This window comes from Microcebus murinus, chromosome 16 (assembly GCF_040939455.1).
Source record: "Microcebus murinus isolate Inina chromosome 16, M.murinus_Inina_mat1.0, whole genome shotgun sequence".
In the NCBI taxonomy this organism is placed as follows: Eukaryota; Metazoa; Chordata; class Mammalia; order Primates; family Cheirogaleidae; genus Microcebus; species Microcebus murinus.
In genome coordinates, this window is record NC_134119.1 from 3,128,924 (window position 1) to 3,142,320 (window position 13,397).

The following is a 13,397-nucleotide window of genomic DNA, read 5'->3' on the forward strand; positions in this document are numbered from 1 at the left end:
AACATTGTGCTTTAGTTGTTTCGGGTGTGTGTGTTGATACCTGTAGCCCCAGTTCATTCATTTTCACTGCCGTATAGAGTTTCACTGGACAAATAGGCAACAATATATTTATCCACACTCCTAGTGACGGTCATTTAGCTTGGTTCTAATTTTTCATTATTACCAAAAAAAAAAAAAAAATGCTATGCTCATAAACATCCATGTGCACACGGAAAGTTTCTCTGTGCCAGCGGTTTTCAAAGTGAGGTTAAGCAGGCGTCCTCACAGCCCTGCCAGCGTCGACAAGGCCAGATCCTGCACAGTAAGGCGGGGGCATTACTCTCCCGTCTCCCTGTGGTGCGGCGTGTGCACCGACAGGGCAGGGCACACGTGGGCGGGGTCGCTGACGCCTCAGCACAAATGGAGGCGGCGGTCGGCGTGTTCTTCACACCACGCGCTTGCAGGAAAAACAGAAAAGAGAGAGAACACTAGAAGAATGAAAGGGTTGGCTAATTTGCTTCATTCTTGTCATCCCTTGAAAACGGATGAAGTAGTAAAAACCATTAATTTGTTAGATTGCAACACTTGAGAGTACATGTCTTAAATATTCCGTGTGACTGCACGGGAGACGCGTAGAAGGCACGACAGCTGCGTGTCAAAGCAGGATGTTGGTCTCGAGGAAAAGCGCCCGTGCGCCTGCTCGAGTCCCCAGCTGAACGAGCCACTGTTTTTGATGCAATGCCATTTCCTTTCAAAGCACCCCTGACAAACCGATGATTCAGGCTGGGGTATTTGATGCACCATTCCTTGATAGTGAACAAAGCGAGACTGTCACTTTAAGAAAAACAAATGGACCGTATCTGTTCCCACTGACAAAATTTAAGCTTTCAAGCAAAAATCAGAATTTTAGAAGAGTTGTGTCTACCACTACGAGTCTGACAATTTCCCAACAAATAAAGATCTTTCTCATGTCAGCGGAGGTATGAATGGAGGTGAGTTTTTATTTTGTAGACTGAAATATTAATATGTCCACATTGGGAATATCTGCATAACTCAATGAGCTGATGGCTTCCTAATCATCAGCACACCAGGTAAAAGAATCATTTAACGTGCAAGAGAGACCAGTGGATTTTCATGTCAGAGAGCAAGGAAAGTTCATTAAGATGGTTTCAGATTCCACATTGCAAGTAACTGTTAAGACACTACTGCCTGTAATAGCAAAGAATGTCCACAGTTACCTGTCCACGGCATTTCTGCCTTTCCAAACACATGTCTGTGCGAGGCCAGCACTTCTTCACGCGCCCTTACCACGCAACAATCACAACAGACTGAATGCAGAAGCAGAGGGGAGAATCCAGCTGTCTTCTTTTAAGCTGGACATTTAAAAGATTTATGGAAATGTGTTAAATGTATAAATAAAACACTGCCATTCTTTTCACTAACTGGAATTTGGAAAACTCTAGGATTTATGCCTAGAGTTTTTGCCTGTGTGGGACAGAGTGGGTGCATTAGCCTACCTAGATCCTGCCAGACCACCCTCCCCCGTGGTTGCCTGGCCCCTGTCGGAATCATCTATCCTCATTCAAGATCACGTCACGACACGGCGGACCACGTATTAGAAAGTGGTTTCATGGACATGAAGAAACATCCTTTATATGTTCATTTCTTGTGCTCGGCTGCTCTCACGGTGGGTGGGTGGGTGATATGATTGGGTGTTGTTAATGTCAAAATAATGATAATATTTGTTTCCTGCCACAGACCATATTTCTATTTACCTGAAGGAAAGGAATTTTTGAACCCTTTGAGTTCTAAAATATCAAACCGATTTATTCAGACAATGAATGCTTCTTGATTAATGTTGGTAGTTTTAAATTAACGGCCTACCTAGGTATATAATTTTAAATAGAGAAAATTGCAGTTCTTGCAAAAGAATAAAGAAATGAATTCAGTTTCTAAAACAGATGTATTTCCAGGAGGCCGAGGTTATTAACAAGGAGCATATTGAGGATTCATGTCTTCTCTGGGCCTCAGTTTCCCCTTCTGTAAATTGAGGGTATGAGACAAAGCGTCTCTAAGGGCCCTTCGTTTTAGTATGATAGCACATAGATGGCACAGACGGCAGTCATGCGAGAGCCAGCCGGAGCGTTCAGAAGAGGTTTGCAATGGTGAATGTTCACACTCTGACCCCTGGACACCTGAAATCCCACCTCACTGTGCGTCTCATTTCTGCTCTCATCCCTGCCTTAGAAATGAACGTGAGGCGGCTGGTCTGGGTGAGGTAGGGAGACTAGAAACTGTTACATCTGCTGTAATGACTTTGTAAGTGTTCTTCTTATATTCACCACCCCACGCCAATTTTAGGCAGTTTGTCCAAAGAGGATGCCATTTAAAAGATTTGCATAATGCTTTCTATAATGTGAGGAGGGGGAGAACTTTCCAGAAGCTGGTTCCTCCAGCTGCAGTGTTGCCCAAACACTTTATCAGTGGGTGCCAGGCAGGCATATGATTGCATAGTGGACTTGTGGCACATAATCTATGTCACCCAGGCTGGGTAGCCACGGCACTTTTGAGGGAGAGCTGAGTAAAGGAAGGCCTTGTGTCTATGTAAGGTACTGCAGAACGAAGCGATCCGTGTGGAATCCGTTCTTTCTTGAAATGCTTGAAAACACTTCATGTTTGAATGCACACTTTCATTCGCGGAGAATCTGGATCCTAGACGTGAGCATCCGCATTTCCCACGAGAGAGCCCTGTGCACGTTCTTTAAGTCTCCACCCAATACTTCCCTTCTGAGCTCGGACCGGGCAGTCCAGGGGATGCTGTGAGGATGGCAATGTTCTCACCTGTGCCCTCAGTGTGCTGGCCACTAGCCACATGTGGCTAACTGAGCACCTAAAATGTGGCTAGTGCCAGTGTAGAAATGAATTATATATTTTATTTAATTGTAATTATTTAAATTGAAAATGCCACACGTGACTAGTGGCTACAACACAGGTTAGTGCAGATACTATGGACTAATGGTTAGCATGTGGATGTACAAATTTAGACAGCCTGAGTTCAAATCCTGTTCTATCCCTCACCAGCTGTGTGACACCAGGCAGGTAATTTAACCTCTCTGAGTCTGAATGGCCTCATCTGTGCACACACACAAGTAAGTGCACATGTGTGAATGTATTTAATCCTTACAATAGTCCAACCGTGAAGGTGCTGTTATTAATCCTTTTTAACTCACAGCACTCAGCACTAAGTACTTAGGGAAAGTAAGGGCTAAGTGAGCGCTTGCCACCTTTCCTGTTCAAGTCTCTACATACTATTCCTGCTTGTATCTCCCACAAGCACCCCAAATCCAACATGTCCAAGACCGACAGCCCAGCTTGTGTTCTCACAAACCTGCCCCGTCCTCAGGGCTCCACAACTCAACGAAAGACACCTGCCTGCTCATTCCAGAGTCACCCTTGACGCCTCCCCCTCTCTGGTCCCCACATCCAAGTTCTGTCCGTTTGTCTTCCTAAGGCTCCCTCCAGTCTTCCAGTTCCTCTCTGTTTCCACCTCCCATAGCTGAAGTTTCACCATCTGGGGAAGCCACCTGACTGCTCTCTCACTGTCCAACCCCATCTTCCTGTTGTGGGTTGAATACTGTCCCTAACGACACATGAGGAAGTCCTAATCCCCGGTCCCTGTGACCTTATTTGGAAACAGGATATTTGTGGATACAAACAAGCTGAGCTGAAGTCATTTTGGTTTAGTGTGGGCCCTAGGCCGCTGACTAGTGCCTTTATAAGGAGAGCAGGGACACACAGACACCAAGGGAGAAGGACTGTGATGACAGAGATGGTGGTGATGTGGTTGCTAGCTGAGGAACGCCAAGGACCTCTGGCCACCAGCAGCTGGAAGGGGCAAGGAAGGGTCCCACTGAGGCCTCGAAGGAGTTGGGCTGCTGCACTTTGATTTCACACCTCTGTTCTCTATAACTGTAGGAGAATGCATTGCTCGTATTTTAGGCCACCCTGCTTGTGGCACTTTGTTTTGGCAGTGCCAGGACACTGACACACTTTCCTAACGCAGTCTCTACACAGAAGCCTGGCGACCTTCTAAGCGTGTAGACTTCACTCTGCTGTAGCATCAAACCACGCTGGGTTCCGCCTGCTCTCAGGACTGAGTCCAGCCTGCTCCGTCCCCTGTGGACCCTCTCAGCTTTGCCCCTGTCCCCACCAGCTCTGCTGGCCTTGGATGAAGGGCTGAAAGAATGTGAAAGAATGAATCGGTCAGAGCATAAATGCTAATGATTTTTTTTTTTAGAGAGAACGCCATTCAGAATTCCCTAGATAAAAACACCACCACTAACAACAACCAAAAAAGAAACATAGTAGGTTTTCCTCCTTGTCCAATTTCATTCTCTTAAAACCTCCCTCCTCTCTGGTCTTTGAAGCTGCTACAGCCCAAAGCTGAGGGTTCATGGGCTCTCGGGACAGGAAAGGACCCAGAAGAGAAGACAGACTCCTCATCTGGGGCTTGTCATTCCTTGTCACTGAATTTGCAAACCTGCAGAACAGAGTCTTGACTTTGTCGTAGGGCAAGGACGTGGGGATTTCAGAGGGAAACGCTGGTGACATTACAGTGCTCTGGCACAACAGGTGGCAATTTTTAAATGTAGAGATCGGGGTTGGGGGGAGGGTGCTTCTTATGGATGTCAGAGATGGTCATAAAGCGATGTGGAGGGAAGGAAGAAGTTGCTTATGGCCAGCTTGGCAAATAGCTGAGCACCTGCTGGGTATAAAGGTCTGTGCCCAGTTAAAGGTCTGGGATTCTGACCTTTAACTCACACCTATTGGATCATGCTTTCTTTATCTGTCTCGCTTCCCTGGAATCTATTAATATATACGACGCTGCCATCAAACGCTGGAGTTCGGCCACAGTGCAATCTCCACTGCCTGCCCCACAGCACACCCTCAGAGGTCAATGACCTTGCCGGGCGCTGCAGTAATTCATACGAAAGAGGAGGAGAACAGCATTCTCTTTCCTGGTGAGATTAGCTGCAGGGAGGGAAGACGAGGACAGGATTTGATCTGCAAATATTCAAAATCCATCCTAGCATGGGCTGCTATAAACGGGATCCCACAAAGTATTGGAGATAAAATTAAAGTGTTGAGAACAGTAGAACAATCACGACTCTTGACGCGGCAAAATGTGGCCAAGAAAACTCTCCAGACTCCAAGGAGATGAGACCGACTTTCAGAAAGAGGTTCCGTGAGAGTGAGTGCGTTACAACTCAGGTTTTCCCTTCTGCTCTGTTTCCTGCTGCACCCCTGTTCCGGCTAAGGTGCAGAGCAGGCGTCCAGCAGATAGCTGTGGCGCGAGCTCGGAGTGAGTGGACGGAGCCTGCCACTTTCACCTTGATCAGGAGACAGAAAGACACAGACGTGAGAGCCCACGGGCCGAGCCGTCAGTCGCTGAGTACAAACACAGACAGTCGTTTTTTTGGGAATAGGACATTGCCATGGGAATATGCATGTCATCGCAAACTATGTGTATATTCAGGGAGATAAAGGAAGACAAAGGTTTTCAAAGGAAAAAAAAATTAGGATTACATAATTGTTTAGAAATTATTTGTCTATGGGCATATCACCCTGAACGTGCCCGATCTCATCTGAAATTATTATCCTTGGCTACAAAAATCAATAACAAGGGTCATGCCAAGTTAAGGCTGGACAGGCAGTGGCTGGGCAGATGTCCTCACAGAAGTATCTTTGTGTAAGATTTTGGTGGCCTTTGTGCAAGGTTGTGGTTTTTGCAGAGTCTTTTGTGATAGTTTTTGTTATCGGGAATATAAACGTGAGAACCCTCTCTTATAGCTTCCCTGAATCTATTCGTCAGGGTTTTTCTTTTGTTTTGTTTTTTAACATAAGCAACCCCATTTTGGTTCTGACAACTTTCACAATGCCAAGCCCTTTTATGCATTTCCTCATTTATTCTCACAACCGCTGGGGTAGGTAAATTCAATTATTATCTCCATTTTCAGTGAAGAAAATGAGGTTTAACAAGGTTATATAAAAAAGGACACCCATGCTGCGCCCCAGATCAGTTCAGTCTCAGCCTCTGGGGGTAGCACCTGGCACTGAGAGTCTTTGAAGCTCCCCAGGTGAATCCGACTTGAGCCAAGATGAGGACCACACTCAAGTTAGCCCAGGTGCCCAGCAGGACGTGGAGGAGCCTGGGTGAAGACTCCTAAGTGACCCAACCCAGACCCCACAGCATTTACCCCTGAGCACTGTGCTTCCTCCTCCCACCCCCGGCTGGAATTAAAAGGAAGAAATGATTCTCTCTCCCTGCCTGCAGAAAGCAAATCGAGCAGATCCTAACTGAGAAGCAAATGCGACAGTAACTCTGTGCACTTTAGGTACAGACAGAACAAGCCCACATTTTTGGGGGGAGGGGCTGTCAGTTTATGTTTGAACTTGTGAATATTACAAAGCATTAATGGAAGCATAGCATACATGCTCTTTGGCACCTACTATGTATACTTTAAGGCTTTTCATAGTGTCAGTGCCCTGTAGCCAAAGACCAGGGCATGAACATGCCTTCAGTTGAACCTGTTTGGTTTATTACTGTTTATAGTGGGGGAAGATGTACACCACAGGATGAGTATGTTAGAAAAGATGTATTATAGGATTTGGCAAGCCCATATTTTTCTCATCCTGATTCCACTGTTTGCGTTCCCATTTGAGCAGTAGCGATTGCTGGAGTTGGTGGGGGACAGGGAGGGTGGATATAGCCCTCCCATTCCCATGGGGTTGCTCAAATTGTCTTTGATGTAGACAACTGAGATTTTCTCAACCTTATGTAAAGTGCTAATAGAAGTATCGTTAGAAAACTTGTGTGGGCTGATGCAATCTAAATAAAAGTCGTGTCTGCTATATACACCAGTTGTGAGACAAGTCCCCTTAGTCTGTCCCCACTATTCACCCAGATGGAGTGTGACGCTTAACCTCCTTTGATGTAAGTTGGGAGCCCCCACTGCCTACACGCCAGCCCCGGCTCCCAGCTACACATCCGCCCGTCCTGCGTGAGCCTCAGCCGGGCCACACGCAGTCCCCCTCCCTCCCTTTGCCCGGAAGGAGCTGTGCCCCACTGGTCCCCCAGCTCACCTGCAGCAGCCCCAGCAGCACAGGAAGCAGCAGCAGCAGCAGCGACGAGTGCCCCTTGCAGTTCATGCCCGCCAGGTGCTGCCCAGATGCGCCCAGAGCGTGCGGGTATGGCCGAGCCGGAGACAGCCAGCCTCTCCCCTGCCAGGGGCTCCTCCAGTGTTCTCAGGTCACTCTAGCCCAGGCTCTTTCATCCTACTCGCTCCTCCTTCTTCCCCAGTACCCTTGAGCTTATCAGAGCAGGCCAGGCTGGCTTAGGAGCTTGGACATCCTTGTGACAAGTGCAGTTCCTAGGAAGGGAGGGGTGGGAAATAAGCTGCCATGGTCACGCATGCACACACAGAGCTGGCTGGGGTCCCACCTGGGGAAGAACAGCTCAGCGGGAGGAACGTAAAACCAGCGCTTACAGGAAAGTGGCCTGTTATAAATATTCTTTATTTCCTTGTTGGTTTTAGTTTCCAGATGGAACGCCCAATGATCTCTTTCTATAGCAGGGTATTTTAATGATTATTTCCTATAACCCCTATCCTCTCGAAACAACAACAAAAACAACCTAGAAAATGACTGTAAGAAAGAATCACTTTATTTAGGGGTGGTGGAAAGGATGTAGAAAAAAAAAAAGAAAAAAATTTACTTTCCAAAATACTAAAAATCTTTATTCCAACCGTGTCTCAGGACTCCGGGTATTACAGAGTATTTCTACTAAAACCTCTTGTAAGCTTAGATGAATCTGTGTTTTTGAGTTTGGAGTTAAAGTGGGAGGGAGCAGAGCTGGGAAAGTGCCTACCTGGGGACAGGGTGTTGGTGGCACCTTGGGAGTCTGCATTAGAATTCTGAAAAAGTGCACAAGATGGGATTCTAGTACACCAGTGCTTAAGGTTGCAATGAGCAAGTTTTAAAACACAATGTGTTACATTTAACCCTGACTGCCTTAAGCTATCGTGTTTCCCTGAAAATAAGACAGGGTCTTATATTTATTTTTCCTCAAGAAGACACCCTAGGGCTTATTTTCAGGGGATGTGTTATTTCCCCCTCAAAGCCTCAGCTTGCAGCACGCACAGGATGGCCGGGGACAGGGGGAGCCGACCTTGTTGGTGAAGCTGCCCGCACCTTTCCGGTCACCTCTGGTATAGTAGCTGTCACGATGGGGCAGATGAGAAGGGCAGCTCGTCTTCTTTACCACTCTGCGACGAAATGCACGGGTTGTGCAGATGCACTGCGTAGCCACGCCCGTCACTAGGTCTCATTTTCAGGGCAGGGCTTCTATTGCGCACATGCTTAGAAATCCTGCCAGGGCTTATTTTATAGGTAGGTCTTATTTTCGGAGAAACATGGTATTACCTTGTTATCATGTTACCTTGGTTGAAATAGTAAATAGTTCTTTAAGAGATGAGATAGAAGGCCAGCTTTCTCAGCTTTCTGTACATTCAGAGCTCTGTGAGATGCTGCTGGATATTTTAATTTGCATAGTTTACTATTTTCATGAAAATTAATAGCTTACTGAAAAGAGTAATAAATATAATGTTAAGGTCTCTAGATACTGTCTGCACATAAAGAGAAAAGGAGTACTTTGTGTTTATTTTCAAAGTGGATAGTTCTCTAATGGTAACCTATTGAAAACTTATGTTAGAATCACTAATTCAGAATTCATAAGTCCGGTGGACTAAACCATGTTAAATGTTTGTGGGGAACATGCAGGTTGGGCATGCCCTGATGCTAGAATCGTGCTAGGGATTAAACAGTGGGCAAGAAAGCCAGGTGCCCACTCACAAAGGACTCGCGTGGGAGGGGCTGGGGGATGCCAGGGGAGGGTTCCACCTTCACGTTTGTTTTATGGGAAAGAAATTGGTATTTCGATATGATGAAACCACCCTTTATAAAAATTAATAAAGGTCCACAAGGTACAGGCACAGTTAAAATAGTAATATTTATATGCCAGTCGTTATCCTCCAGTTCAGGGGTCCTCAGACTTTTTAAACAGGGGGCCAGTTCATTGTCCCTCAGACCATTGGAGAGTGCACACTGTGGGCCCGGGACGAGTTGGCTGCTAAGCAGGACAGGCAGCTGCGGCAAAAATACCAGGCCAGCTGGATAAATGTCCTAGGCGGGCGGCATGTGGCCCTCGGGCCGTAGTTGGAGGACGCCTGCTCTACTCTCTAGTTGCTCTCCTAGAATTGCCACTCAGGAGTCAGTCCCTGAAGGCCATACAGATCCTCAACTTTCTTAATTACTCCCTTGGATAACATCACCCTTGTGAGCCCCAAGGCTAGTTTTTGAGACATCTTCCAGGTCTGCCTGGGTGTCCGCTGACCCACCCGGACCAGTGGCCCACACCAAGGAACTGACCCAACAGGTCTTTGGACACTTGTCCAGGAACTGACTTGGCACAAGAAGACAATTTCTACACCTGGTGACTCCGCCCCGAGCCCAGCCAATCAGCAGAACCAACTGCCTGCCCTCTGCCTGCCAAACTAGCTTTAAAATCCCTTTCTCCGGAATTCTTGGGGAGGTGGATTTGAGAACTCACCTCTCCTCCTCCTCGCGTGGCGCCTGCAATATCAAACCCTGTCCCTGCGGCAACGCCTGCTGTCTCAGTGTGCTGGCTTCCTCTGGAGCAGCCAGCAGTGACCCTGGGAAGGTTGCAACAACAACAGAAACAACCAAATTTTCAACATTCTTGAGCATTTAAAGTAACTGAGCGAAATGCCAGTTCCCCATGAACCATCCTCCTCGAGCTCAGCGGGCGACGCTGGGCCTCACCTGCAGCGGGAAGCGGGTGAGTCTGAGCCGGGAGACGCGGACGCTGCCCTTGTGTTCTGAGCGTCTGCGGTCCCGGTGACAATAGTCTAGTGCTCCTCTCTCTGTCCCTGGAAGTACAGTAATATTTTACAGCCACAGGGTGGCAGCTCCCAGCTCCCTGTAAGCTGAGGAATGAAGAGATGTGATTGCTCGTGAGATGAGAGTCAATTGATGATTAAAAGGGAGGCATGAGCTACAGTGAGCACCCCAGAGTCAACATTCTCTCCTGGCGTTGAGGGGCCCCCAACCCACCTCAAGTATCCAGTATTTTTTTTTATAATTACAAACACATCATGAGTGCTTCTAAGAAAGGACGAATTTTGTCTTGAATTATCTATGTCAAAAAAGTTCCTGCCAATGTCAGGTACTTGCTGAGTTTTGCTTTCAGGCTTATTAATTACCCAAGACGACCTGCCCACGTCCGTTCGCTGCCTTGTCAAGGGCAAGCGTGCGGCGTGGAAGAAGGTTGTTACTTGCCCTTAGCTGAGACTAAAGCAGCATTAGGGTCACCCCATCGTAAAGACAGCCACCAACAATTGGACCAGACACCTCAGGACTTCTGGAAACATGGCAGAACCGATCCTGTCGCGCCTGCCCCGTCTGGCCTCTCCCCACCTCCGCCCGCTGGTGTAAGGCATGCCGGAGGGGTGCGGCTGCTTTCTGCATGCCCGACCCTCGGAGACAGCTGATCCCGCCCTCCCTGGGGGAGGGATGGGGTGCTCTCCCCCCACGAGACGGGAGCACTGAGAAATCACTGGCAAAGAGCGAGGGTGGCCGCAAGAACCCAGCGTCCCAACCTGGCGTGGCTACGCTCTGGCTGGGCAGGCCCTGTGCCCAGCTGAGAGGAAGGGGACTGAGTGGACGACTGACCTAGGGAAGGTGACAGAACAGAAGCGCCGGGCACCACCTCACTCTGGCATTTCCCATATGCAGCAACTGAGCACCAAAGACGTGGAGAGGCTGGGCCGGCCTCCATCTCCTCAGAGCTGAGCCAGCGCAGGGAAAAGGATGTGAGAGTGGAACAGAAGAAACGTGGGCACTCTGCCCTGGGTCTCTCCTTCCTGCCCCACGCTGGAGGAGCCAGAGCCTAGAAAGGGAGGGAGCAGCGGAGTCCCAGTGGCACAGCAGGCCAGGCCCTCTCGCCTGGATGCAGGGGAAGGTGGAGCAGAGGGCAGGCCAGGCCCTCCCACCGCTCACGCCAGCCCAGGAGCCCGGCCTGCCCAAGAGGCAGGGGACAGACCAGATTTCAGGAAAGGTTGCTGCTGAAATTTTAAGCTGGGCTGCCTTTGCTAACCAAAGTGCCAGGGTAACAATGTGCCCGAGATGTAACTGAGGGATTGGACCCCGGGGCCGAGGACTCAGACGAGGAAAGAGCAAAATGGCCAATGTTCAGACATCCACTGAGTCAAGGCCTCCCTCCCTGTGTTCACTCACATGAGATTTACATTCGAGTCACATAATTGCGAATTCAAGATCTCGTTTCTTCGTAGTCACAAGTTTAATTTCTCACACCAGTCTAGAGAAGAACTTAATATATATATATATATATATATATATATATATATATATATATATATATATATATATCAGGGAGAGTTCTGCTTCCAGTGACGGTGAGCGGCTCCCTGGAGCCCAACCCTGCCAAACACAGCAACCATCCACCAAATGTGAAAACAGCTGCCTGCAGGGGAGGCGCAGGAGGGCGACCAGAGCAGGTGGAAGCCAGAGATGTCAGACGCCTGGAGGAGGCGGCCACTCCAACTGCCGGGTGGACGGACAGGGCAGGCGGAGTGAGACGGTAACCATAGAGTCTCAAAGTGGCCACTGCAGCTCTTTCAACTTTTCTGTATGTTTGAAACTTTTTATAATAAAATGTTGGGGAAAAATAATCAGAACAGTGACTTCGACCCCATCAGTGAAAAGTCCAAGTTACTATCAAGTGTAGCTTTACCGGATATCTAATATTGTGTACCTGGCTGCACCGATTCCTTGCAGCGTGTGTAAGAGCTCGGGTTCATTAGACTTCGTGTTAGAATAATATAATCCATCCTTTGTAATTCCTGATTTATTTTCAATGACTAAGAAATTTTTTTCTTTTCTATTTTGATTGCTTTAGTAGTCACGTAGGTTGATCAGAAACTGTGGTTTCTAATGTTTTAGTATGCTGAGTCAGCCACCGAGAGCTGGCCAGAAAATTTCCTTTGAGAGATTTTACTCTCTTGCCCCAATTTTGTCAACTAATATGTAGTTGCAGATGAGCAATTAGGGAAACAACCAGACAAATACTGCAGATAGAATAGATTGAAGTCCTTTTCACCTTTTGCAAGTATATTCTAATAATTCTAACTTTTCTAAATAATTCTAATAATTCTAACTTTTGCAAGTATATACTAATAATACTGATAGTAAATTCGACAAGCCCTTTCTCTAGGCAGTTATGTACGTAAATTGTTTCTGCTTGTTTAGGGCAGGAGAAAGAAAGGGAAGTGGGGAGATTTAAGAGGCTGTTCAGTTTATCTTCCCACATTAAAACCATCCTGTTGAGGCAAAAATATATACGTGTTAAAGATCGGAACATCTTCAATTAAACTTGTTAAGCTATTTCAAGACTACATAAGTTCTGTGACTAAAAAGGCATCTCATCCCAGCATGCAGAGAACTGAAAACACCATGGGGAAAAAGCAAGGCCCTCCTTTTTGTTCTTCTCACTTTATTAAGGCAGTTATCACCAGACATGGGCTTAGAGGGAAAGCTTGGTGGCAGACAGTGAAGACCCTTCTAAACCTGGCCAAAGTGAAGAAGTGGCTGAAAGGATGAGGGAAGGCAGAGTGAGTGTTCTCACAGTGGCTCATGCCTGTGACCCTAGGGGAGGCTGAGGTGAGAAGAGTCCTTGTGGCCAGGAGTTTGAGATCAGCCTGGGAGACGTAGCAAGATCCTATCTTTACAAACAACTTAGAAATTAGCGTGGTGGCGCGTGGCTGCAGTGAGGCAGGAATATCCCTTGAGCCCAGGAGTTCAAGCCTGCAGTGAGCTATGAACATGTCACTGTGCTCCGGCCTGGGCAACAGAGTGACATCCTGCCTCTAAATGATAAACAAACAAAAATAAAAACAGAAGAGTGTGAGTATGTGGGCTAAGAGACCTCAGCCCCTCAGCACTCACTGGTAGAGCAGAGTATCAGATCAGAGGCCATAAATCATTCATTTTTGTGATCCATTCTTGAGTCAAACAGCCAGCCAAGTGCTGGCTATAATGAAAACAGCATAGACGAGCCAAGGCTTGCTTGCCTGCCAGCCATCAAAGCACCCTCAAAGCAGTGAACTCAACACCAACACTCGACTCCAACGGGCAGACTTTTTAAGCACCAGGAAGGCAGGCTTCTCAAACTTTAATGTGCAGAGGATCTTGTTAAAAAGCAGACTCTGACTCAGTAGATCTGAGGAGGGGTTCACAATTTGAGTAGCAAGGTGTAAAATTAT

The 13,397-nt window shown here is 47.5% G+C and overlaps 1 protein-coding gene and 1 long non-coding RNA gene across 2 annotated transcripts in view; both read right to left on the reverse strand.

Moving 5' to 3' along the window:
- The window catches only part of CDH26 (cadherin 26), a 46,298-nt gene extending 39,110 nt beyond the window's left edge, over positions 1 to 7,188 (reverse strand). The window contains exon 1 of the mRNA XM_075993345.1: positions 7,123 to 7,188. Coding sequence (XP_075849460.1) covers positions 7,123 to 7,188 — 66 coding nt within the window. The remainder of the gene's footprint in view (positions 1 to 7,122) is intronic.
- Positions 7,189 to 7,685: 497 nt separating this feature from the next.
- On the reverse strand, positions 7,686 to 9,844 carry LOC142876843 (uncharacterized). The gene is made up of 2 exons (XR_012923661.1): positions 9,647 to 9,844; positions 7,686 to 8,415 (listed from the first exon to the last, which is right to left on the reverse strand). It is a non-coding gene; the product is annotated as an uncharacterized LOC142876843 (long non-coding RNA).
- Between the last annotated feature and the right edge of the window lie 3,553 nt (positions 9,845 to 13,397).